The following is a 23,124-nucleotide window of genomic DNA, read 5'->3' as shown; positions in this document are numbered from 1 at the left end:
CTGGACTAAGCAGCTGAATGTCAGCTGCCTCACATCATTACTCTCATGTTGCTGATTTTCATTTAGGTGAAATAAGCACAAAGGGGAATTTCTTGTACACATACGTCAACTTAAACAGTTTGAAAATAAAAACTAGACCAAGAAGACAATGTAGTTTTAAGAAAAAAAGAGAGAAAGCATGTTTCTTTGAGGAAGTGAAGCCTGTTTCTACATCTTTAAGGCCATTATACATCAAACTGTAAGTAGGAACCATGATGAATATTCAGAAGAAATAAAAGCAAATGATCTGATTAAAAAAGGGCACACTGTCAATACGGTTGAAGTGTGCGTACGGGTAAAGTATATACATCTCTGAAATACAAAGATGTATCAAGTGAAAAAATCAAAACCCTGGGCATCAAAACCTTTCAGATACCAACTGATAGCAAAACAATCTAATGTACACAACAGAAATCACGTACCTTAAACAAAAGGAAATGTTTGCAGTTTTATTTTAACCAAAAAACTAATGCTTAGTGTGTTAAAGAAATGGGACAATTTAATTAAAAAGTCAAAGGGGAAAAAAAGGTCATGAAGCATTTTAAAGAAGTAACATGAAGTATTTTAAATCAGAATTAGAGTACATATTAAAAACACATGATCAGTTAATCAAGTTCACTGACTGTGTCCATAAGAATTTCACTGGGCCTGAGGAATTTTGGGCTCTGGTATCCACACAGGAACAGCATCAGAAATGATATGTGCATGTTACAACGCTCCTGGCATGTGTTGTCCCAGAAACAGAAACCCAGTGTTTTTATATGAACATAGGTACAATCTTAAGCAATGACTTTATGCTAAAAAGAGTTAACACCAGATACTGAAAAATAATAATCAACCGGAAACCCATCTGTGACTTGGCAAGCTGAACAATCTGCTTCAGGAACCTGGAGGTGCATACAATATGGTGACACACGACACACATGTGGGGGTTAAGGTGATAAGCTGCTGCAGAGATTTTTTTGAATTGCTGCAAGAAATGTACTTACTTGCGTTACTCAAAGGGAAATTTCTACCCCAGCTTATCAGTAAAAATGAAAACAAATACTAGGGTTTAGGGCTGGCATTCTACCCATTTCAATTGTGAGCACTGTACTACAAGTTCAGTTCAGTTCAGTCGCTCAATGGTGTCCGACTCTTTGCAACCCCATGGGCTGCAGCACACCAGGCCTCCCTGTCCATCACCAACTCCTGGAGTTGACCCAAACTCAAGTTCATTGAGTCGGTGATGCCATCCAACCATCTCATCCTCTGTCATTCCCTTCTCCTCCTACCTTCAATCTTTCCCAGCATCAGGGTCTTTTCAAATGAGTCAATTCTTTGCGTCAGATGGCCAAAGTATTAGTGTTTCAGCTTCAGCATCAGGCTTTCCAATGAATATTCAGGACTGATTTCCTTTAGGATGGACTGGTTGGATCTCCTTGCAGTCTAAGGGACTCTTAAGAGTCTTCTCCAACACCACAGTGCAAAAGCATCAATTTCTCGGCACTCAGCTTCCTTTACAGTCCAACTCTCACATCCACACATGACTAGTGGAAAAACCATAGCTTTGACTAGACAGACCTTTGTTGGCAAAGTAATGTCTCTGCTTTTTAGCATGCTGTCTAGGTTGGTCATAACTTTTTTTCCAAGGAGCAAGCGTCTTTTAATTTCACGGCTGCAGTCACCATCTGCAGTGATTTTGGAGCCCCAAAAAATAAAGTCTGACACTGTTTCTACAGTTTCCCCATCTATTTACCATGAACTGATGGGACCGGATGCCATGATCTTAATTTTCTGAATGTTGAGTTTTAAGCCAACTTTTTCACTCTCCTCTTTCACTTTCATCAAGAGGCTTTTCAGTTCTTCTTCACTTCTGCCATAAGGGTGGTGTCATCTGTATATCTGAGGTTATTGATATTTCTCCCGACAATCTTGATTCCAGCTTGTACTTCTTCCAGCACAGCGTTTCTCATGATGTACTCTGCATATAAGTTAAATAAGCAGGGTGACAATATACAGCCTTGCTGTATTCCTTTTTCAATTTGGAACCAGTCTGTTTTTCCATGTCCAGTTCTAACTGTTGCTTCCTAACTTGCAGACAGGTTTCTCAAGAGGCAGGTCAGGTGGTCTGGTATTGCCATCTCTTTCAGAATTTTCCACAGTTTATTGTGATCCACACAGAATAAACCACACACAATTCTGGCCTCAGAGTACAGAATGAAGCAGGGCAAAGGCTAATAGAGTTTTGCCAAGAGAACGCACTGGTCATAGCAAACACCATCTTCCAACACCAGAAGAGAAGACTCTACACATGGACATCACCAGATGGTCAACATCGAAATCAGATGGATTATATTCTTTGCAGGCAAAGATCGAGAAGCTCTATACAGTCAGCAAAAACAAGACCAGGAGCTGACTGTGGTTCAGATCATGAACTCCTTATTGCCAAATTCAGATTTAAATTGAAGAAAGTAGGGAAAACCACTAGACCATTCAGGTATGACCTAAATCAAATCCCTTATGACCATACAGTGGAAATGAGACACGGATTTAAAGGACTAGATCTGATAGACAGAGTGCCTGATGATGCCTGATGAATTATGGAGAGAAGTTCATGACATTGTACAGGAGACAGGAATCAAGACCATCCCCAAGAAAAAGAAATGCAAAAAAGCAAAATGGCTGTCTGAGGAGGCCTTACAAATAGCTGTGAAAAGAAGAGAAGTGAAAAGCAAAGGAGTAAAGGAAAGATATACCCATCTGAACAATGCCGTTACAGCAAAGATGAAATCAAAATGGCTTATCTGTCCATCAATTTGTCTATCAGCCAGCTGCATTCAATCTGCTATACACGTCTGCCCCTGAGTTTGATACCCCCACCCCTAAGATTAACCTCCACTTGATTAATAAAGTCTCTTTTATTTCAATATACTATTATATATTATATGAGCTTCCCTGGTGGCTCAGATGGTAAAGCATCTGCCTGCAATGTGGGAGATCTGGGTTCGATCCCTGGATTGGGAAGATCTCCTGGAGAAGGAAATGGCAACCCACTCCAGTATTCTTGCCTGGAGAATCCCACGGACGGAGGAGCATGGTAGGCTACAGTCCATGGGGTCGCAGAGAGTCGGACACGACTGAGCGAGCTTCACTTCACTATTAAAGAAGAGTCTTATTCTCCAAGTAGGGAGGAGTTTCCTGCTGATAGGGGCTGTGGATTGTCTGTTCCTGTCTCCTTAACAGAAATGCAGTGAATGCTGAAAAGGGCCACCCCTCTCTCCTTCAAGGCATATTCTCTCCTGAGAGGCCTGGTTTTTCCTTCACTCACCTCCACAGTTCCTTGGTCCTTGAAGCCTCATTCCAGACCTAAAAGAGGAGGGGAGAGAAGACAGTCATCTGTTCAGTCAGCAAGCAGTCAGGGCCTAGCCTGCCAGGCCCTGTGGAGGCAACAGAGCGCTGAATGAGATCCAGCGCTGGCATTCAGGAACACTCACCCTGAGGTGACATACTCAGACAATCAAATAAAACCCACCAAACATCAAACGAGGAAGCAAAGAACGATCAACTCAACTGGGGCCAAGAGGTTCAGAAGAAATGATGGATTAAACCCTGAGGATGAGTGGCTGTCCTCTAAGAAAATGCCTGAAGCGATTTCAGGGAGAGACATCCACCTCGGCAGAGATTCATAAGTGTGAAAAAGATGATGAGCAGGCTGCCTTCATCAGAACACAGAGAAAGGAGCTGGAGACAGGCTTAAACCAACTCTTGGAAGGGCAAAAACAGTGAGACGTCACTTGAGAATTGTAAACGGCAGAGCGACAAGCCAAACTGTGTTTCAGGAAGGTCACTAGATGCTAGGAGAAGGAAGAACTGAAGAAGGCAGAGCAGCAGGGCCCATAAGGAGCCTGCTGCAATGGAGTAAATTAAGGCCCTGGCTAAAGAGATGTCCCAGAGATGTCAAGGTGGCAGAACGGAACTCCTATCTGGGGAGGGTACATAGGCCCTATTCCCACGAACTGCTCTCTGCAGAAATGTCTGGAAGAGGCTCAGGTGGCCCTGGGACAGGATCAGAGTGCCATGCCTCCCTCTCCCTCAGGCCACACCTGCATCCTGGAACCTCTTGGCCTCTCTAGCTGGGCCACCCTGGATTCAGGGGCCTACCCATCCTCATGGAACCCACTCGGGAGCTTTCTGTGGCCCAGACCTACTGAGGCTCCCATCCAGATATGTGGCTTACCAGGCCCTGGTAGAAATGACAACCATCCTGTCTGAGCCCAGGCTCCTACTTCTGCAGCCCTCACTCATCCAAGTTCAAAATATTTCAGCCCTTAAGAAGTCTTTTTGGAGACTTCCCTGGTAGTCCAGGTGTTAACACACTGTACTGCCAATGCAGGAGCCTGGGTTTGATCCCTGATCAGGGAACTAGATCCTGCATGCTGCAGTGAAAACTGAAGATTCTGTGTGTGACAACTGAGAACCAGTATAGACAAATTTAAAAAAAAAAAAGGAATTTTTGGCTGGAAGGAATGTAAAGTTGATATTTTGCAAAAATCAAACCTGGCAAGATTATCCATTTTCCTTTTACACAGTTCCCAGTTCAAAACCCAACTGAGATCTTATTTCCCTAATACTTATAATCCTTAATAATTATAAAATGTAATGGAACCTACAAAATAGATGCTACCCACCTTTGGGCTTCCCTGGTGGCTCAGATGGTAAAAAATCTACCTGCAATGCAGGAGACCTGGGTTGGAGACCTGGGTTTGATCCCTGGGTCAGGAAGATTCCCCGGAGAAGGGAATGGCTATCCACTCCAGTATTCTTGCCTGGAGAATTCCACGGACAGAGGAGTCTGGCAGGCTACAGTCCATAGGGTCGCAGAAGAGTAGACACAACTGAGCGACTAACATTTTCACTTTCAAGTCTTCTGAGAATCTCTCTGTTAGAACCTGACCTTCATGATGACACTGTGAGGCAGGGTTTACTGACCTCATTTTAACTAACAGGGGAACCAGAACCTACAGAATTTGCTACTGTCAAAGGGTAAAAGGGACCTCCCTTTCTAAATCTGTTGGAGGACTACCTGGTTGACCTCAACCAACGCACTCACTACCAGATACTCATTTTCCTTACTGGTGTGCATGCATGCTAAGCTGCTTCAGTTGTGTCTGACTCTTTGTGACCCCATGGACCATAGCCCACTAGGCTCCTTCCTCCATGGGATTCTCCCCACAAGAATACTGGAGTGGGTTGCCATTTCCTCCTCCAGGGGATCTTCCTGACCCAGGGATGAAACCCACATCCCTGACCAAATACAGTCACTTGCACTGTTAGGCGGGTTCTTTACCACTAATGCCACCTCAGTTCAGTTCAGTTGCTCAGTCGACCAACTCTTTGCGACCCCATGAATCGCAGCACGCCAGGCCTCCCTGTCCATCACCAACTCCTGGAGTTCACTCAGACTCATGTCCATCGAGTCCGTGATGTCATCCAGCCATCTCATCCTCTGTCGTCCCCTTCTCCTCCTGCCCCCAATCCCTCCCAGCATCAGAGTCTTTTCCAATGAGTCAACTCTTCTCATGAGGTGGCCAAAGTACTGGAGTTTCAGCTTTAGCATCATTCCTTCCAAAGAAATCCCAGGGCTGATCTCCTTCAGAATGGACTGGTTGGATCTCCTTGCAGTCCAAGGGACTCTCAAGAGTCTTCTCCAACACCACAGTTTAAAAGCATCAATTCTTCGGCGCTCAGCTTTCTTCACAGTCCAACTCTCACATCCATACATGACCACAGGAAAAACCATAGCCTTGACTAGTCGGACCTCTGTTGGCAAAATAATGTCTCTGCTTTTGAATATACGATCTAAGTTGGTCATAACTTTTCTTCCAAGGAGTAAGCGTCTTTTAATTTCATGGCTGCAGTCACCATCTGCAGTAATTTTGGAGCACCAAAAAGACACCCTAATACCTTATGGGTACAACTGGGGATAACAACCCAGGATTTTACTCTACACATTTAAATTATAATTACACAAAGCAGGTAAAGGTCTGTTTACCTTTTATAAAGTGATACAATAATGTATTTTTAAAAGTGAAGAAATTCTTTCACTCAACATTTACTGAGGACCCTAAATATCAAGGGGGTTGAGATGGTTGAATGGCATCACCGATTCAACGGACATGAATTTAGGCAAACTCTGGGAGATGGTAAGCAACAGAGAGGCCCGGCGTGTTGTAGTCCACGGGGTCGCAAAGAGTGGGACACGACTTGGCGTGACTGAACAATTAAATATCAAGCCATATACGGAGTGTATGCATACCATGATTATACAGTGATTTTATACACAGTGATGCAAGATTCCCCACTCTTAGAAATGAGTCTAGTGGGGGTGGGGGGTGAGGAGCAGATATTTAACAAATACACAACACTGTCCGATCATTTGGTTACAGCTGTGCTGAGGGAGCACACAGAAGAGAAAGCGCTCACAATACCTGTAACATGCGCAGAAGCGCAGACCAGACTACCACATTCAACAGGCACTTAGGCTTCACAGCCAGTATGGGAGTTCGACTGGCTGAGAAGGGGTAGCCCGAGCCTGCAGGAGGAGGTGCCACTCACTGGGAGAGCAAGGATTTCCGGGCAGGCCCCAGAAGGGAACTTTCAGAACATTCCAGAAGAGGCGGGATCTCTAAGTCAATCTTGGGGTGAACTCTGTTCACAGGTACCCAGAGCATGTCAAACCAACAGGAGATCTGGACACACTATAGACAGATGGAGGGACGGAGGAGTAGGAGGCTTTCTGAGCGACCCCTTCAAACGCTGAGGAGGTCACCACCCCGGGGGCCACGAGCGTCCTCTGCTGATTCCGGGCGGATTCAGGGCCGCCGCACGCCCCCTCCCAGATTTGGGAAACTGAGGCCTAGAGGGAACGGACCAAACGTGGACACACCCGTGACCATGAACCCAGCCCTGCCTCCCACCTGGGACAGGACGCACTACCTTGTCCACTTGGGCGGCGCAGAGCAGGTCGCGAGCCTCCAAGAAGGAAAAGACATGCAACAGTTCATGCAACCCCAACTGCGGTTCCATGGCGCCCGCCGCCCAGGACGCCGGGGCTTGGCCACGCCTTCGCTGCGCTTCCGCCCCCGTAGGCCGAGCCCCGCCCCCGCAGGCCGAGCCCCGCCCCTCAAGCTGAACCTCTTTCCGCAGGCCGCGCCCCGCCCAACCCGCCGGCTTCCGGCCGGCTGGCATAATTCTTAGCCAGCCGCGGTGCTGTTACTCCTTCCAGTAATAGCACGCCGGCTCCGCTTCTGTTAGTCTTCAGCTGGCTTTTGAGCTTCCCCTTGGCACTTGCTCCTGTCCTGACAGTAGCCCAGAACCTCGCTCACCCCCTTATACTGACATTCATCTTCGTTCTGACCTTCGCCCTTGCACTGACCCTTACACTGGAACTTGTGGTGCCCCTGCACCAAGTACCTCCTGAGCCCTTGCCCTGGTGCTGGCCCGTATCCAGACCTTGTCCCTTTTCTTCAGCCTCACCCTAATCATTGCCCTTGACCTCATTAGCATCTGACATCTACCCCACCCCTATTCTTACCCTCACCTGACCCTGACACACCCTAACATTCCTTCACCCCGAATTTTGCCCTAGCCATGACGCTCACCTTCACAATCACCTTCACAGAGACCCCCAGCCTCCCTCTTACCCTGGCACTGGTCCTCACCTAGCGTCTCCTTTGTCATGACCCCTGCCTTGGACCTGACCCCGGACCTCACTCTGGACTTGGTCATGACCGTATCAAAGATCAGAGTTAGTGTGAGGGTGAGGATCATGATCTAGCTCAGTGTCAGAGCAGTTAGGGTCACAGTCAGGATGAGGGTAAGATCAGGGACAGATTGATGAAGATCAGAGATAGGGTGACTGTCCAGTTCAAGGTAAAATTCTGTCAGGTTAAGGGTTAAGATCAGAAAAAGGTCAAGGTCATGTCATTGGAATCAGGTTCAAGGACAAGATCAGTGTGAAGGAAATTTTAGATCCAGGGTTAGTTTCAAGATCCAGTTCAAGTTTGAGATCAGTGCGACAGTCAAGATCAAGTTGTGCCTCCATTGCAGAGGGTCAGTGAGAGGATGAATGTCAGGATAAGAAATGGGGATGAAAGTAAAAGTTGGGTTCAGGTTGACAGTGCATGTCCAGTTCTGAGTAGGATTCAGGGTCAAGTTGAGGGTGAGGTTGATGTTCAGAATTAGAATCAGTGTTGGATTCAGGGTCAAGATCAATGTGAGGATAATGTCAGTGTCAGGGTGAGCATGACATTATGAAAGTCAAGGTCAATTAAGTCAAGGTGGGGTTCCATTTCTACTCCTGCTGGCAGGAATTAAGTTCTCCTCCAACTCTCCCTTCCCTCCCCCAATTACACTGGCCCAATCTGCATAATCCAGGACACTCTTTACATCTCATTCCTTTAATTACATTTGCAAAATCCCTTCTGTGTGTAAAACAGCATATTCATAGCTTAGGACATGGGCATTTTTAGGGGAACATTAGTCTGCTTACCACAGAGTTTGGCTTATAGTCAAAATCAGGCTTAAGTTTCAACGTGAGGATAGGTCAAGATGGAGGTGATGATTAGGCTGAGGATCAGAATCATCATAATCATGAAGGGCTATATCATCCTGAAGTTCAATTTCAGGGTTAAGGTCTAGGTCAAGTTCAAGGTCATGATGGGATTAGGGTGTCAGTGGTGTCAGCCAAGTGTGAGTCCATGGCAAGATGAATGTCAGAACCAGAGTCATGATCAGGTTTGGGGTGCAGACTAGTTTCAGTTTCAGCTTGAGTACAGTGGCTCAGACAGTATAGTATCTGCCTGCAATGCAGGAGACCCGAGTTCAATCCCAGGGTCAACATGAGAAACAAAGTAAGATAAATGTCAATTAGACAGTCATGGTTAAGGTGAAAATGAGAGCCAAGTTCAAGGACAAGGTTAAACTTTAGGTCAAATGAGGTCAGAGTTTGGATGAGGGTCAGAGTCAATGCAAGATCAAAGTCAGGCCAGTGCCTGGGCTGGGGGTTGGGTGGGGAAGGGGCTGCTAAAGAACTGAGTGAAGGTGAGAGTGAGGGTATGTGCCAGGGTCAGGGGTAATAGAGTCAGGTTAAATTTAAGGCTCAAGGTCAAGGCTAGGGTCTGTGTTGGGGGTGGGGGTAAGGTTTATAGAGTCTTTGTGAGCAGAACTGGCTGAGTGTCAGTGATCAGGGTTTGGGTCTAGACCCACATTTATATGGAGGGGAGAGATACCAGAAATTGAGCTAGACTGAAGCTTACTTAGTCTTCAGATGTGGCTGGACAAACACGAAGAAGCCAGATCCTTAAAATACCTTTAAAGTCACATGAGATACTTAAACTCATCCTTGCAAGCAACAGCTGAGTTTACTGTGCTTTACCCTCAAAGAGCCGAGAGGGCACTGATGGTGGCAGTCACCTCTGTAACCTCAGTGCTTGCAGAAGTTTATACATATGAGCACAAAATGTACATTTTGAATAAAATACTGCTAGTAAGTTTCTCTCACTTGTCTGTTTTTAATCTGCCCATGAACAAATAGTACAGTCTTATTTACTATAGCCCTGTGATATGTCTTGGTATGTATCTGATATGGTAAATCCTTTCATTGCTTTTCTCCTTTTCTTCTGCTTCCCCCTCCTTTTAACCTTTTCATTTCCACATATATATTTTAGAGTTGGCTTACCAAATTATTAAATAAGAAAGACAAAAGCAAGTTCGGATTGTTTTGATATTTACTGAATTAACAAATGAATTCCAGGAATGTCTGTCTTATTGCAAGATATCTCTGAGCGAAGAGGATAAGGTTCACCCTTATCCTGAGGGTGATGCTGGTAAACCAGTTTAAGGTGTGGAGGGTCACTACCGGGTCCCCCACTTGAGCCATCCCTGGCCCTTGCCTTCTGCCACCTCACCTCTAAAAGGAGCTCTGTTACATGAAGAACCTAGGAAGCCCCCAAGACTAAAGTAGCCATGAATGGGGCCACTTTCCAAGTGACCAGAGAGAAACAAGGGTCAAGAGATGATGCCACCTCGGCCACTTCTCTCTATATGAACTACAGAAGAGGGGCGTACGTCACATAGAACTATTCAGGGTTTTTATAATAAATCTCAAAGTTGAACTAGTGTTTAATGTCTGAGAACAAAATCAAACCAAACTTTCCTTCTCACTTGGGTTTCCAACATGAGGACATGGTAAACTCAGTGCTGCCTTAGATGGTTCCACTGGGACAATCCCTGACCGGTGGAATCCCTGATGATGACAGGCATAGCAGTGGAACTCACTGCCTCCTTCAGCACACAGGTGGGAGGCCGACAGCACAGGTTGCAGGCGCCCTCTGCTGGGGCTGGATGGCCTCATCATCTGGCCAGGACCAGGGCCACTGTGGTTGAAATCAGGCTGGAGCAGAGGGTGGCTTGGGTAGTCCTTGGGAGGGGCAGGAAGTTGCGGGGACAAGCCAACAGGGCCTGGCCCTGCATCTCAGCCCTCCGGGATGAAAGGCCGAATCAGCTCCGGGTTCAACAGTGACTCCTCGAGAGGCCGGTCCACGTGGAAGTCATGGGCGTGCGGGGGTCCTGGGTGGGCCTTGGGTGCAGGTCCCCCCGGGCGCTGGGGGATCGGCAGCGCCGAGGGGTGGACAGGCAGGGGAGCTGTGAAGAAGCAGTGGTGCAGGAGGGCCTGAGGGGAGTGAGAAGGAGACAGCCAAAGGAAGTCGGTCACTGCAGCCCTCCAGGCTCAGCTCATTTCCCTCTGTGGGAGCAGCAGGGGATATGAATGCCCCGGAAGAAATTTTCTCATTCACGCATTCTCCGTTCAAGATGATCCCAACAGCTCTGAGTGTTCACTGTTTCAGCACTGCTCCAAAGACAGGAGATGCAGCAGTGAACGGAACAAAGAGCTCTGTCTTCAAGTCTTCCATATAGTCAGGGGCTGGACATGATTGAGCGACTAAGCACAGCACAGCACGGGGGGGATAAACAAGATAAAGTAAGATAAACAGTGCATCAGATGATTGGTGCTGTGGGAAAGAGAAAGTCAGAGCGTGGACAAGGAAAACTAGGGCAGCTGCAGGCCTGAAGAACGGGAGGGTAGGCCCCAAGAGGTAGCACTTGAGCAGAGATCTGAAGCTGAATGAGTGAGGCTCTGGGACAGAAGTGCACAGACCTTAGGACCTGGAGGAGGCCTGAGGTCCCAGGGAGTGAGCAAGGGGAAGGGAGCTGCAGGGTCACAGACGTGACGGCCCCACGTGGGTGATGCCTGTGGGCCACTAGGACCTGGGCTTTTTGGCTGAGGAGAGAGCCCTGCAGGGGAAGATGTGACAGCCTGCCTGGACAAGGTCCCTCTCTCTGCCGGGTGGAGAGATTGAATGGGCAGGAGGAGAAGCAGACTCTGGGAGGCAATTGGGGACTTGCGGGGAGGCAGGAGGCGCTTAGACTGGAGGCAGCAGTGCAGGGCTGAGAAGTGGTCGGTTGGCTTTGTGTGTGTGTGCTAAGTCGCTTCAGTCATGTCCAACACTTTGCCCGCCAGGCTCCTCTGTCCTTAGGATTTCCCAGGCAATAATACTGGAGTGAGGTACCATTCACTTCTCCAGAGGATCTTCCTGACCCAGGGATCGAACCTGCATCTTTTTTTTTAATGTCTCCTGCACTGGCAGGCAAATTCTTTATCACTAGCACTACCTGGGAAGCCTCAGTTGGCTTCAGTACATCCTGAAGGCATTGCTGACATTGGAACTCACAGTGGGTGTATGTAAACACACACTGCTTGTTCCAAGGGCAGGGAGGTAAGGCTGCCGTGAGGCCAGATGGACAGGTACGTGTGACAGAGGCCTGACACCATGAGCCATCAGCCCATGGTTCTCCCCTCCTCCCTCGCCTGCAGCCACAACCTACCCCTTCTGGGTCCTCCTCTCCAGGCCTCTGCTTATCATTTCTCTCGGGATAATAGACCCCGCCCCTGCCCTTCTCCAGAAGACCTGCATGATCCGAGAGTCAGTCCCAACATCCCTCCCCTTGATGCCCACAGACTGGCTGCCCTGCCCCACCACAGAGTGGAGAGCCCAGAGGAACAAGTCACATCTGTTCACTCGGCATCAGGACCCAAGACAATGCTGGGCACATGCCAGATGCTAGTAAATTCTTATTGAAGGAATGAAGGGATGAAGAAGTGAGATGCACTCTTCAGGGAGGTGGGCATGCCCTTTTAATATGGCTCCTCCTAGCCACCTGCTGCCTCTCCAGGGTCTGCTCAGGAGAGGCACACCTTCTCCATGACCCCTGTCTCTGGGGGTGCTGTTCCCAGCCCATCACAGGTTCTGAGGACCTCAACCTGCTAGGTCACAGGGGCATGAACAAGGAGGGTCAGGACAATGGGTGTCTCCCTACCTGGGAGGCAGAGATGCGCTGCTGTGGTGGGTAGAGGAGGAACCGCCCTAGCAGGTCCAAGGCCTGGGGAGAGGCGTCGGGCAGCACCTCCTCCAGGGGCACGGGCGCCTGCTCCTTGAAGGAGATCTTGTTGTAGTCAGGCAGCTCAGTGATCTCCTGGAGGAGAAGGGGGCTCATTAGGGCTGGCGCCCAACCTGTCAGCCCCCTCAGGAGTCAGTTCTTGCTTCCTGTCACCCACCTGCTGCCACTCACTCACAGAGCCCCCATCCACCTGCCCCTGCTCGCACCACATTACTCATGACATCATGCGCTCACAGCATGATGTAAGTGAACATGTGCACATCTCACGCGCCTGCTCCATGCCCAGCTTGGTATGGGCTGCGTGTGTGCTGGGGATTAGCAGGAAGGGTTCGGGGCTGGACCCTGGTCCTTCCTCCTCCAGCAGATCAGGGATGGAGGAGATCCCATGCTGGGCCAGGACCAAGGTCTGGGAGCGTCTAGGAGGTGTGGGGACCATGAGGCAGAAGACAGAAGATGCAGGGCAGGCGAGTTACAAGCTGCTGGGGGCAGAGAGGACACCCACCCCCACCCCTCCAAATGGTAGGCCCCTGCAAACCGGCCAGACTTGAGGACTGGGGGTGCCCAAGATTCGAAGCACACAGCAAAGCTGTTCGATGTCATTCTCTCCTGGGAAAAGGGGGGACCCGTTCAACAGCTCCCCCAGGATACAGCCCACGGCCCTGCAGGTAGAGAAGCCAAACATCTCAGAGATCTCACACCAGGGACACAGGTTTCCCCACACCGGCACCCACACCTCCCCCTGTGGTCAAGACACCCACAAAGTAGCCTACAGATCCCCAGCTTCACACAGTCCAAAGCTTCAAGCCTAGAATACGGAGCACAGCCCCTTCTTTAAATAGGTCTCAGGGCTCAACTCTGAAACACACATCAACCCAATAGTTCCAGGCACTTCTCAGAAATTCATACTCTGGGATACACAGCCACTCCCTCCCATTCTGGGGCAGACCTCCAAAATAGCCCCCAGACCTCGAACTCTAGGAAGTGAAAGTCGCTCAGTCGTGTCTGATTCTTTGCGATTCCAAGGACTGTAGCCTGTCAGGCTCCTCTGTCCATGGAATTCTCCAGGCAAGAATACTGGAGTAGGTAGCCTTTCCCTTCTCCAGGGGATCTTCCCAACCCAGGGAATGAACCCAGGTCTCCCGCACTGCAGCAGGATTCTTTACCATCTAAGTCACCAGGGAAGCCCAAGAATACTGGAATGGGTAGCCTATTCCTTCTCCAGCGGATCTTCCTGACCCAGGAATCAAACTAGGGTCTCCTGCATTGCAGGCAGATTCTTTACCAACTGAGCTACCAGGTAAGTCAGTCATGTCCGACTCCGCGAGCCTATGGCCTGTAGCCCGCAAGGCTCCTATGTTCATGGAATTATCCAGGCAAGAATACCAGAGTGAGCTGCCATGCATCCAACTCCAAATAAAGGTTCAGGGGCTTCATACCCAGGGACCCAGGCCTCTGCATAACTCAGGGACACTACATCCTGGGGTGTCACCCCCTGTATACCGGCTTAGACACCCCATGCCTCGGACTGCCTTCCCAACCTCAGCCCAGAAGCTTCCTACAGGGACAATCACTCCAATCCCACTTGACCCCTCCCAGCTCAAAACTGTCATGGGGAGGATCACTGATTCCAAACTCCTCAGAGATACTCTAACCAGAGGGGACACTCCCAAGGCAAACTAGAGCTCACAGCAGGGAAAACCCCCAAATGGCTTAGAGACCTCAGTGTCCAGGAGGAGAGGTGACTCAGCTACCCACATCCCCCCTTGTCTAGCCCATAGGAGTCTCACCAGAGGTCGACACCTTGATCGTACTGGCGGGCACCATACAGGAGCTCGGGGGCTCGGTACCACCTATGAGAGGAGGGCAGGGGGTCACAGGTAGGTCGCTGGTCTGTCAGGAAGCTGCCCTGGAAGGTCACCCTAACCCCCATACCAGCCCCAGGAGCACTTGTTTGAATAGAACATCTCTGTCCAAATCATCTCTTCCCCAGTAGGAAGGCTGGGGGCCTATCCTTTGCCATATCCTGCCCTGGAAACTGGTCCTCCCTACCTGGTGGCCACCTGGTGTGTGTAGAGGCGGTTGCCATCTGGGGAAAAGACCCGGGCCAGGCCAAAGTCCGCTATCTTGAGCTGGCCTGAGGCACTGATAAGCAGGTTGGCTGGTTTCAGGTCCTGAGGGCACCAAAAGAAGCATCAGTTCCTCTAAAGCCCCCAGTGGACCTCAGGACAGGAAGGCTCGGCAGGCTGGGCACCTGGGTGAGCTCAGGACCTGGTCTCCTCCAGGGCCACAACTCCAGTCACTTGTCCCCAGGCCCTATCCGTTCTGTCCCCTCCCAAACCATGGCCTTTATCAAGGGCTGGCTTACTCCCAGCCCAGCCATCCACAGGTTCACCCCAGTCCATGGTGGTACTGACCCGATGCACAATGTTGTTGGCATGGCAGAAGGCGACGCCCTTGAGCAGCATCTGTAAGTAGCTCTTGACCTGCGCCTGGGCCAGTGGCCTCTGGGTATGGCGCACCACCTCAGCCAGATCTGACAGCATGAACTCGAAGGCCAGCACGAAGCCTGCACCATGTGGGAACACGGCCTTCAACTGCACAACCTGCAATGGGGTACCCCGTCAGCCTGCAGACTCACATGGCTCAGACTCTCTTGTATCCTCAGCCCTGGCGCCAACAGAGGACCAGGCAGGCAGAGAAGGTGACAAGAGACCTGAGCTCAGCATCAGGGAGCTGGGTGCTCTCTTGCTCCCTTCTCCCAGAAGAAGGCAAGTCCCTACTGGAATCCTGTAGTAAACACTCAGCTGGCGCTAGTGGTAAAGAACCTGCCTGCCAATGCAAGAGACGTAAGAGATGTGGCTTTGACCCCTGGGTTGGGAAGATCCCCTGGAGGAGGACAGGGCAGCCCACTCCAGTATTCTTGCCTGGAGAATCCCATGGACAAGAAGCCTGGCGGGTCACAGTCCATGAGGTCGCAAAGAGTCAGACATGACTGAAATGATTTAGCTCTAGCAAACCCTCAGGGGAAAGGAGGTCTAAGAAAGGCCACATAGGGCAGTGTCTGATCCCCCACCCAGCCCACGAACTGGAAAGTCATCTGGAAACACACATCCACACAGGTGATCACAGCTCCCAGCACTGGGCGCAGAAGACATGCCATATAAACTGAGGGCCCACAAGGTCACAAGGGCTGGCTGCACAGCAATGAACAGGAGGGAGGGCCAGTGGGTTCCCAAGGACTTTAAGGAGCTCGGGGGACAAATGACAGAAGCTAACAAACCTATAGGGTATTCTGATGAAAACAGAAGAGAACAGATGGGGCGAGGTCTGTTATACAGGGATTGGGGAGGGAGCTGTGGGCAAGGGTCAGCAAACACAAGGCCCGAAGGCAAGAACAGGAAGGAGGCTGCTCTGTTCTATATTCCTGGAGTCTTGATAGTGCTGTTTTCGGAGAGACATGGAAGATATTTTGCTGAATGAATGAATGAAAAGGCTGGCATGAGCCGGAGCAGATAGAGATGGTTCTTTCAGAGTGAAGAGAAGCTGCTGGAGCTTTTCAAGCTGGGGAGTGGATTCATCTACAGTTTTTGACTGTGGAGTGGGAGTAGTGGCAGGGAAGGTGGAGGAGGGAACGGGGAGCTCTTGTAGTAGTTCTGATGAGAGGTGAGGATGGCCTGGGCCAGGGGAATATCTGCAGTGTTTTAAAGATAGACCCTTCAGGCCTGCTACACAGGACATAGGACTGTATCACCAGCTTCCCATGGGCCCTCCAACCAGCTCACACAAGCCCTTTCACTGTCCTCAAAAAACAAGAATGGCCGTAGTGCTATTTTTCTGATTTTGATGGTAGCAGACAGTCATTTTACAAATTGGGACAAACATAGATTCAGATAATACACAAAATTATAACAAAAAAACCGCAGCAAAAATAAAATCCTACCACCTATAGTCAACAGTAGGAGTCTATCCCACCAGACTTTACAAGAGACATGGCATACACAGACACATATTCATACGTGTGTGTGTGTGTGTGTTGTATGTGTTAGTCGCTCAGTCATGTCTGACTTTGTGAACCCATGGACTGTAGCCCCCAGGCTTATCTGTCCATGGGATTCTCCAGGCAAGAATACTGGAGTGGGCTGCCATGCCCTTCTCCAGCGGATCTTCCCGACCCAGGGATCAAACCCAGGTCTCAGGTATCACAGGCAGATTATTTACCATCTTAGCCACCTGGGAAGCCTATATATATATGTATATGTATATATACACTAAATATTCTTATACAAAACCAGGATGACACATGCAGTTCTAAAACATGCTTTTGTCACAAAATATCTGGACATCTCTAGAGAATAAGAAGCAAGTCAGAGTATTGCCTACTCTTGGGTGCGTGGGCCTAGCCTTGTCACTACCCAGGAAGTTAGGTACATTCTCCACTCAGGAAGGACATGGACAAGAGAGAAAACCACGCAATGAGCCTGGGTGTGTGAGGTGTCTCTCCCCAAGTGCCCACAGCCCCTCTCATGCCTGTCACATACAAATCACGCCAAGTGGACCCTGTAGCCTTTGTCTGTCTCCCCTACCACACTTCAGTTCTCAAGAGCAGGTTAGGGGCTGTGTCGCCGGTGCCCAGCAGAAGGCAGAGCCTATGGGAGACCCTAATGTTAAAACGCTGATTCTGCAATCAGGCCAAAGCCTCCACAGACAAGCTGAGCCAGCTGAGTGCCCATGAGCAGGCCCTGGCCTGAGAGAAGGAGAGCCTGAAACCCACCTTGCAGTATGGAGGAGAAAACTCAGAAGGTCAGTATACATAAAAGCAGTTAACCCAGCCTGCAGAACGTAACAGGAGCTCAACAGGTGGCAATAATCGTTATCATTAGAAATCATTATATGTTTTGAGAAAAAGGATAAGTCAGTCAATGAATGAACAAGTAGGCAAGAAATAAATGAGTGAACAACAGGGAAGGAGTGAGGAATGAAATAACTGGGTGAATGAATGTGGACAAGAAAGGCAGTGAGTTGAGGGGTGAGGATGCAAATAAGGAAACACACTGACCGCAGGCCCTCAGAGTGGGAGTGAGCAAGGAGGGTGGGACAGCCCCGCAGAACACCAGCCCCACTCACATACTGACTGTCTTCGATCTCCTGCAGGGCCTTGATCTCCCGTAGGACCTGGTTGGGAATGCCATCCTCCAGCCGCCGCAGGGCCACCTTCTTGAGGGCAACGATCTCTCCAGTCTGTTTGGGACAGAACGCAGACACTGCCAGCCCGTCCCGGCTGGGAAAAGGGGTGCGACGCCGAGGGTTGAGGTCCTCGTGGGGGTGGAACGCACCCCTCAACCCGTGCTGGAAGGAAATCAGGGCCAACTGGCGCAGAGCTGGGCAAACAACTCAGAGATATCCACGCCAGGCTCCTAGGGGAACTCGCTGAAAGCAGTTGGTAGCTGGCCGCAACTTGGAAGCCCTCCCCTCCGCGGGCAAAAGAGGCGGGCGCACGCCAGGATGAACTACCGGGAGACAGAAGCTATGGCCCAAGCATGGGTCAGGAAGACGGGGAGATCTCAATGGAACCGAAGGAGGAAGGGCTGGATGCTCACCTCCACGTGCTTGGCTTTGAAGACGATGCCGTGCGCACCCTCCCCTATGCGCCCCAAGATGCAGTACTGCTCCATGGCCCTCTTCCCGGCACCCTGACCCTGCGCAGTCACAGCCTGTCCCTGGCACCTGACCCTTCCGCGTTAGCCCGCCCCGGCTCCCGCCCCAGACGCGGCTGCCTAGCAACGGTGCGGAAACGAGCGCCCGCGCCTGGAGGCCGAGGGCAACTAGGAATGGCGTCCGGGCCTCTCAGTGCCTTTCCCTAGGACCTCGCCATCACGCCTCAGTGCGCTTCACTAGCAGAAGTCATCCGAGCGCAGACCGTGCGGGCGGGAGCGATGGTCACCGCCGATCCCTCTCGCCTCTGCCGAGCACCACGTGACCAGTGATGCCAGGTTACGCAACGGGGCGGGGCCACGCAGCCCGAGGGCAAAGCCGAGAGGCTGTGGGAAGGCGCTAAATTGGCGGGAGGGTGGAGCCGCTCTTCAGGGAGGAGGCGAGCACGGGACGGGGAGGGGCGGGGCCGTCCACCCGGGGGCGTGACTGCGGCGCCGAGGGCGTGGCCGAAAAGTTGCAGGGTGGGGCGGGCTCCTCCCCCAGAAGGCCAGGATCCCTCCTCCCCCTTACCTAGAGCGTCCACCTAGGAAAACATACAGGTGCCATTTTCCGCCTTTAAGCCCCAGAGTCAATGATGATTGAAGCAAGACGGGTTCCGGTCTGCGGTGTGGAGGGAGAGTCAAATGGCAGCATTTAAAGACAACTTTTAAAAAGTGCAAACTCTGATACAGAAAGACAATGTCTGAGGACTTCTAATGAGGAAACACTGGACGAATTTGCAGACTGAGGGATTTTTAAGACGTGCATACCGTCAAAGAATGTTGATAAAAGCAAGTAGCTTTTTAAAACTTCTGAAAAAGTGTTCAATCTCATACACGATGAGATAAACCGTAAAATAATCTAATCACAACTAACATCATAATAAAATAATCACATCACAGCTGTGTATCCTCTTTGACTCACTTCTAGAATCTCCTCCAACAGATACATTGCACTCATGTGGAATGACACGTGCAAGGTCGGTCATTGAAGCTCAGATGAATTGCAAAAACTTAGGAACAGCATAGATATCCATCGATAGGAGACTGTCTAAATTGTGATACACACATCAATTACGCTACCTTAAAAATGAACCAGGGTGCTTTTCTGTGTACACTAACGGGAAGATTTCTAAGATGTATTAAGTCATAGGGACAAGACAAAGAACAAAGTATATAGAGTGCCACTGGCTGTGTAAAAAGAAAAGAAGAAAAGAATATAAATAATGCTTGTTCATGTATTACAAGGTGTCTGGAAAATGCTCAAGATTTCATGATTGTGCTTACCTGGTGAAGGGACCAGAAGGATTGGGGACAAGGTAGGAGGCGGTCTTTTCACTGGGCCTCTTTGGATTTTTTGAAATGTGAACCATATAATTTATTAATTCTTCAAAAAAATAAATATTTTTCTGGCTCAGAAATTGTACTCTACTTTAACAATTTCAGAAGAAGGTCTTGATGTCCATACAGATATATTCACCCTGTTTGATGATGACAGAGGCCAGAAAATAAGTCAAATATCCCATGGAAGAATGGTGAATAAGTTATGAGAGTGCCTTAGAATGGAATGCTTTACAGCTATTACAGAGGTGTGGGTAAATACAGCAGTGAAATGGGAAAGGATGGTCTTCAAAAAATGGTACTGGGTCATTTGGAAAGTCATATGAGGAAGAAATGTCTATTGAAGCAGATCTCAAAGTATACACAAAAATTGATTCCAGATGGACTGCAGACCTAAATATAAAAGATAAACAATAAAGCTCTTAGAAGAAAACATGATATTTTAATGACTTTGGGTTCAGTTCAGTTCAGTCGCTCAATCGTGTCCGACTCTTTGCGACCCCATGAATCACAGCACACCAGGTCTCCCTGTCCATCACCAGCTCCGGGAGTTCACTCAAACTCATGTCCATCAAGATGCCATCCAGCCATCTCATCCTTGGTTGTCCCCTTCTCCTCCTGCCTCCAAACCCTCCCAGCATCAGAGTCTTTTCCAATGAGTCAACTCTTCGCATGAGGTGGGCAAAGTACTGGAGTTTCAGCTTTAGCATCATTCCTTCCAAAGAAATCCCAGGGCCGATCTCCTTTAGAATGGACTGGTTGGATCTCCTTGCAGTCCAAGGGACTCTCAAGAGTCTTCTCCAACACCACAGTTCAAAAGCATCAATTCTTCGGTGCTCAGCCTTCTTCACAGTCCAACTCTCACATCCATACATGACTACTGGAAAAACCATAGCCTTGACTAGACGGACCTTAGTCGGCAAAGTAATATTACTGGAGTTTCAGCTTTAGCATCATTCCTTCCAAAGAAATCCCAGGGCCGATCTCCTTTAGAATGGACTGGTTGGATCTCCTTGCAGTCCAAGGGACTCTCAAGAGTCTTCTCCAACACCACAGTTCAAAAGCATCAATTCTTCGGTGCTCAGCCTTCTTCACAGTCCAACTCTCACATCCATACATGACTACTGGAAAAACCATAGCCTTGACTAGACGGACCTTAGTCGGCAAAGTAATATCTCTGCTTTTGAATATGCTATCTAGGTTGGTCATAACTTTTCTTCCAAGGAGTAAGTGTCTTTTAATTTCATGGCTGAAGTCACCATCTGCAGTGATTTTGGAGCCCCCCCAAAATAAAGTCTGACACTGTTTCCACTGTTTCCCCATCTATTTCCCATGAAGTGATGGGGCCAGATCCCATAATCTTCGTTTTCTGAATGTTGAGCTTTAAGCCAACTTTTTCACTCTCTTTCACTTTCATCAAGAGCCTTCTTAGTTCCTCTTCACTTTCTGCCATAAGGGTGGTGTCATCTGCATATCTGAGGTGATTGATATTTCTCCCGGCAATCTTGATTCCAGCTTGTGTTTCTTCCAGTCCAACGTTTCTCATGATGTACTCTGCATATAAGTTAAATAGGCAGGGTGACAATATACAAGCTTGATGGACTCCTTTTCCTATTTGGAACCAGTCTGTTGTTCCATGCCCAGTTCTAACTGTTGCTTCCTGACCTGCATACAGATTTCTCAAGAGGCAGGTCAGGTGGTCTGGTATCCCCATCTCTTTCAGAATTTTCCACAGTTTATTGTGATCCACACAGTCAAAGGCTTTGGCATAGTCAATAAGCAGAAATAGATGTTTTTCCGGAACTCGCTTGCTTTTTCCATGATCCAGCAGATGTTTGCAATTTGATCTCTGGTTCCTCTGCCTTTTCTAAAACCAGCTTGAACATCAGGAAGTTCACGGTTCATGTATTGCTGAAGCCTGGCTCGGAGAACTTTGAGCATTACTTCTCTAGCATGTGAGATGAGTGCAGTTGTGTGGTAGTTTGAGCATTCTTTGGCATTGCCTTTCTTTGGGATTGGAATGAAAACTGAGCTTTTCCAGTCCTGTGGCCACTGCTGAGTTTTCCAAGTTTGCTGGCATATTGAGTGCAGCACTTTCACAGCATCATCTTTCAGGATTTGAAATAGCTCCACTGGAATTCCATCACCTCCACTAGCTTTGTTCATAGTGATGCTTTCTAAGGCCCACTTGACTTCACATTTGCAGGACTTTTCACCTAATGGAGTGCTACATAGTAATGAGAATAAACAAAACATTTGCAACAACATGGATGAATCTCAAGCACAATGTTCAAAGAAACTAGACACAAAATAATATGAAACGGTGCAGCTGCTATGGAGAACAGTATGGCAGTTCCTCAAAAATTAAAAATAGAATCACTATGTGATCCAGCAATTCTACTTCTGAATATATATCAAAACAGCAAGACCTTGAAGAAATATTTGCACTTCCATATTCATAGTAGCATTGTTCATGGTAGGCAAGAGGAGTAAGCAACCTAAGTGTCCATAGAGAGATAAATGGATAAACAAAATACAATATATACATACAATGGAATACTACTCTTTTTTTTTTTTTAAACTCAACGGCATGATATGTGGGATCTTAGTTCCCTGACCAAGGAAACCTGTGCCACTAGCTTTGGAAAAACAGAGTCCTAACCACTGGACCACCAAGGAAGTCCTGGAATACTATTCATTCTTAAAAAGGAAGAAAATTCTGCCACATGATACAATGTGAGTGAACCTTGAGGACATTATGCTAAGTGAAATAAACTGGTCACAAAAACAAAAATACTGTATGATTCCACTTATATGAAGTATGTAGAGAAATCAAATTCATATCAACAGACAGTAGACTGATGGTTGCTGGGGCATGGGTGGAGGAAGAAATGGGGTGCTGTTGTTTGATGGGTATAGAGTTTGTTTTCCCACATGAAAACTTCTGGATATTGGTTTCACAGTACTGTAAACATGCTTAACACTGAACTGAACAGTTAGAAATTGTTCAGATAGTAAATTTCTTAAATGGTAAATTTTACATGTTATTTTCCACAAATAAGCCTTTTTAAATTAAAAAAAATTTTTTAAATAAACATAATCTGAAAGGCTGGTAAGACATTAAGAGTAGATCTAAAATTTAGGAGAGGTGGAAGAGGAAAGGGCTGAAAAAAATATTTGAATAGATAATGATTGAAAGCTTCACAAATTTGGGGAAGGTAACCTACAGTTAGAAGAAGTTGAGTCAATCCCAGAAGAATAGGCCCCCAAATATCATAATGCCCCAAAACATCATAAATCTAATTACTGAAAACTAAAAGAAAAAACAAAAAACCAACTCTTGAATGTGGCCAGCAGTCCTAGAAAAATGATACATTGTCTACTGGGGCAGAATGTCTCTGATTCTTGTGATTTCTCATTAGAACCCATAGAGGCCAGAAGGAAACAGCACATTTTTCAAGTGCTAAGAGAAAGGAACTGTTAACAGAATTATACATCCAGTGAGAATATACTTTAGGAATGAAAATAAAATGAAGCCATTCTCAGATGAAGG

The 23,124-nt window shown here is 48.3% G+C and overlaps 2 protein-coding genes across 4 annotated transcripts in view; both read right to left on the bottom strand.

The window, feature by feature from the left end:
* FBXW12 (F-box and WD repeat domain containing 12) overlaps positions 1 to 7,122 on the bottom strand; it is a 35,998-nt gene extending 28,876 nt beyond the window's left edge. For both annotated transcript variants that reach the window (XM_068974167.1, XM_068974168.1), the window contains exons 1-2: positions 7,018 to 7,122; positions 3,350 to 3,387 (exon numbers count right to left, since the gene is read on the bottom strand). In XM_068974167.1, coding sequence (XP_068830268.1) covers positions 3,350 to 3,387; positions 7,018 to 7,107 — 128 coding nt within the window. In that variant the 5' untranslated portion in view covers positions 7,108 to 7,122. The remainder of the gene's footprint in view (positions 1 to 3,349; positions 3,388 to 7,017) is intronic.
* A 3,033-nt stretch (positions 7,123 to 10,155) lies between these two features.
* On the bottom strand, positions 10,156 to 18,297 carry CDK20 (cyclin dependent kinase 20). 2 transcript variants are annotated; one of them, XM_068974246.1, is made up of 8 exons: positions 18,138 to 18,297; positions 17,665 to 17,778; positions 14,955 to 15,143; positions 14,590 to 14,711; positions 14,328 to 14,390; positions 13,076 to 13,199; positions 12,460 to 12,615; positions 10,156 to 10,753 (listed from the first exon to the last, which is right to left on the bottom strand). In XM_068974246.1, exons 1-8 carry the CDS (start codon positions 18,210 to 18,212, stop codon positions 10,556 to 10,558), a joined length of 1,041 nt encoding a protein of 346 aa, XP_068830347.1. In that variant the 5' UTR covers positions 18,213 to 18,297; the 3' UTR covers positions 10,156 to 10,555. The 2 variants fall into 2 exon arrangements, with proteins under 2 accessions (XP_068830347.1, XP_068830348.1); XM_068974247.1 differs by lacking the exon at positions 14,328 to 14,390.
* Between the last annotated feature and the right edge of the window lie 4,827 nt (positions 18,298 to 23,124).

This window comes from Capricornis sumatraensis, chromosome 6 (assembly GCF_032405125.1).
Source record: "Capricornis sumatraensis isolate serow.1 chromosome 6, serow.2, whole genome shotgun sequence".
NCBI lineage: Eukaryota > Metazoa > Chordata > Mammalia > Artiodactyla > Bovidae > Capricornis > Capricornis sumatraensis.
This window is presented reverse-complemented; position numbering and strand designations above follow the sequence as displayed.

Coding starts and splice junctions, on each gene's coding strand:
- CDK20 (XM_068974246.1), bottom strand. CDS start 18,212: ATGGAGCAGTACTGCATCTTGGGGCGCATAGGGGAGGGTGCGCACGGC. Junction 15,144..17,664: donor AGATCGAAGACAGTCAGTAT/GTGAGTGGGGCT, acceptor ACCCCATTGCAG/GTTGTGCAGTTGAAGGCCGT. Junction 12,616..13,075: donor CCAGTCCTCAAGTCTGGCCG/GTTTGCAGGGGC, acceptor CTTCTCCTCCAG/GAGATCACTGAGCTGCCTGA.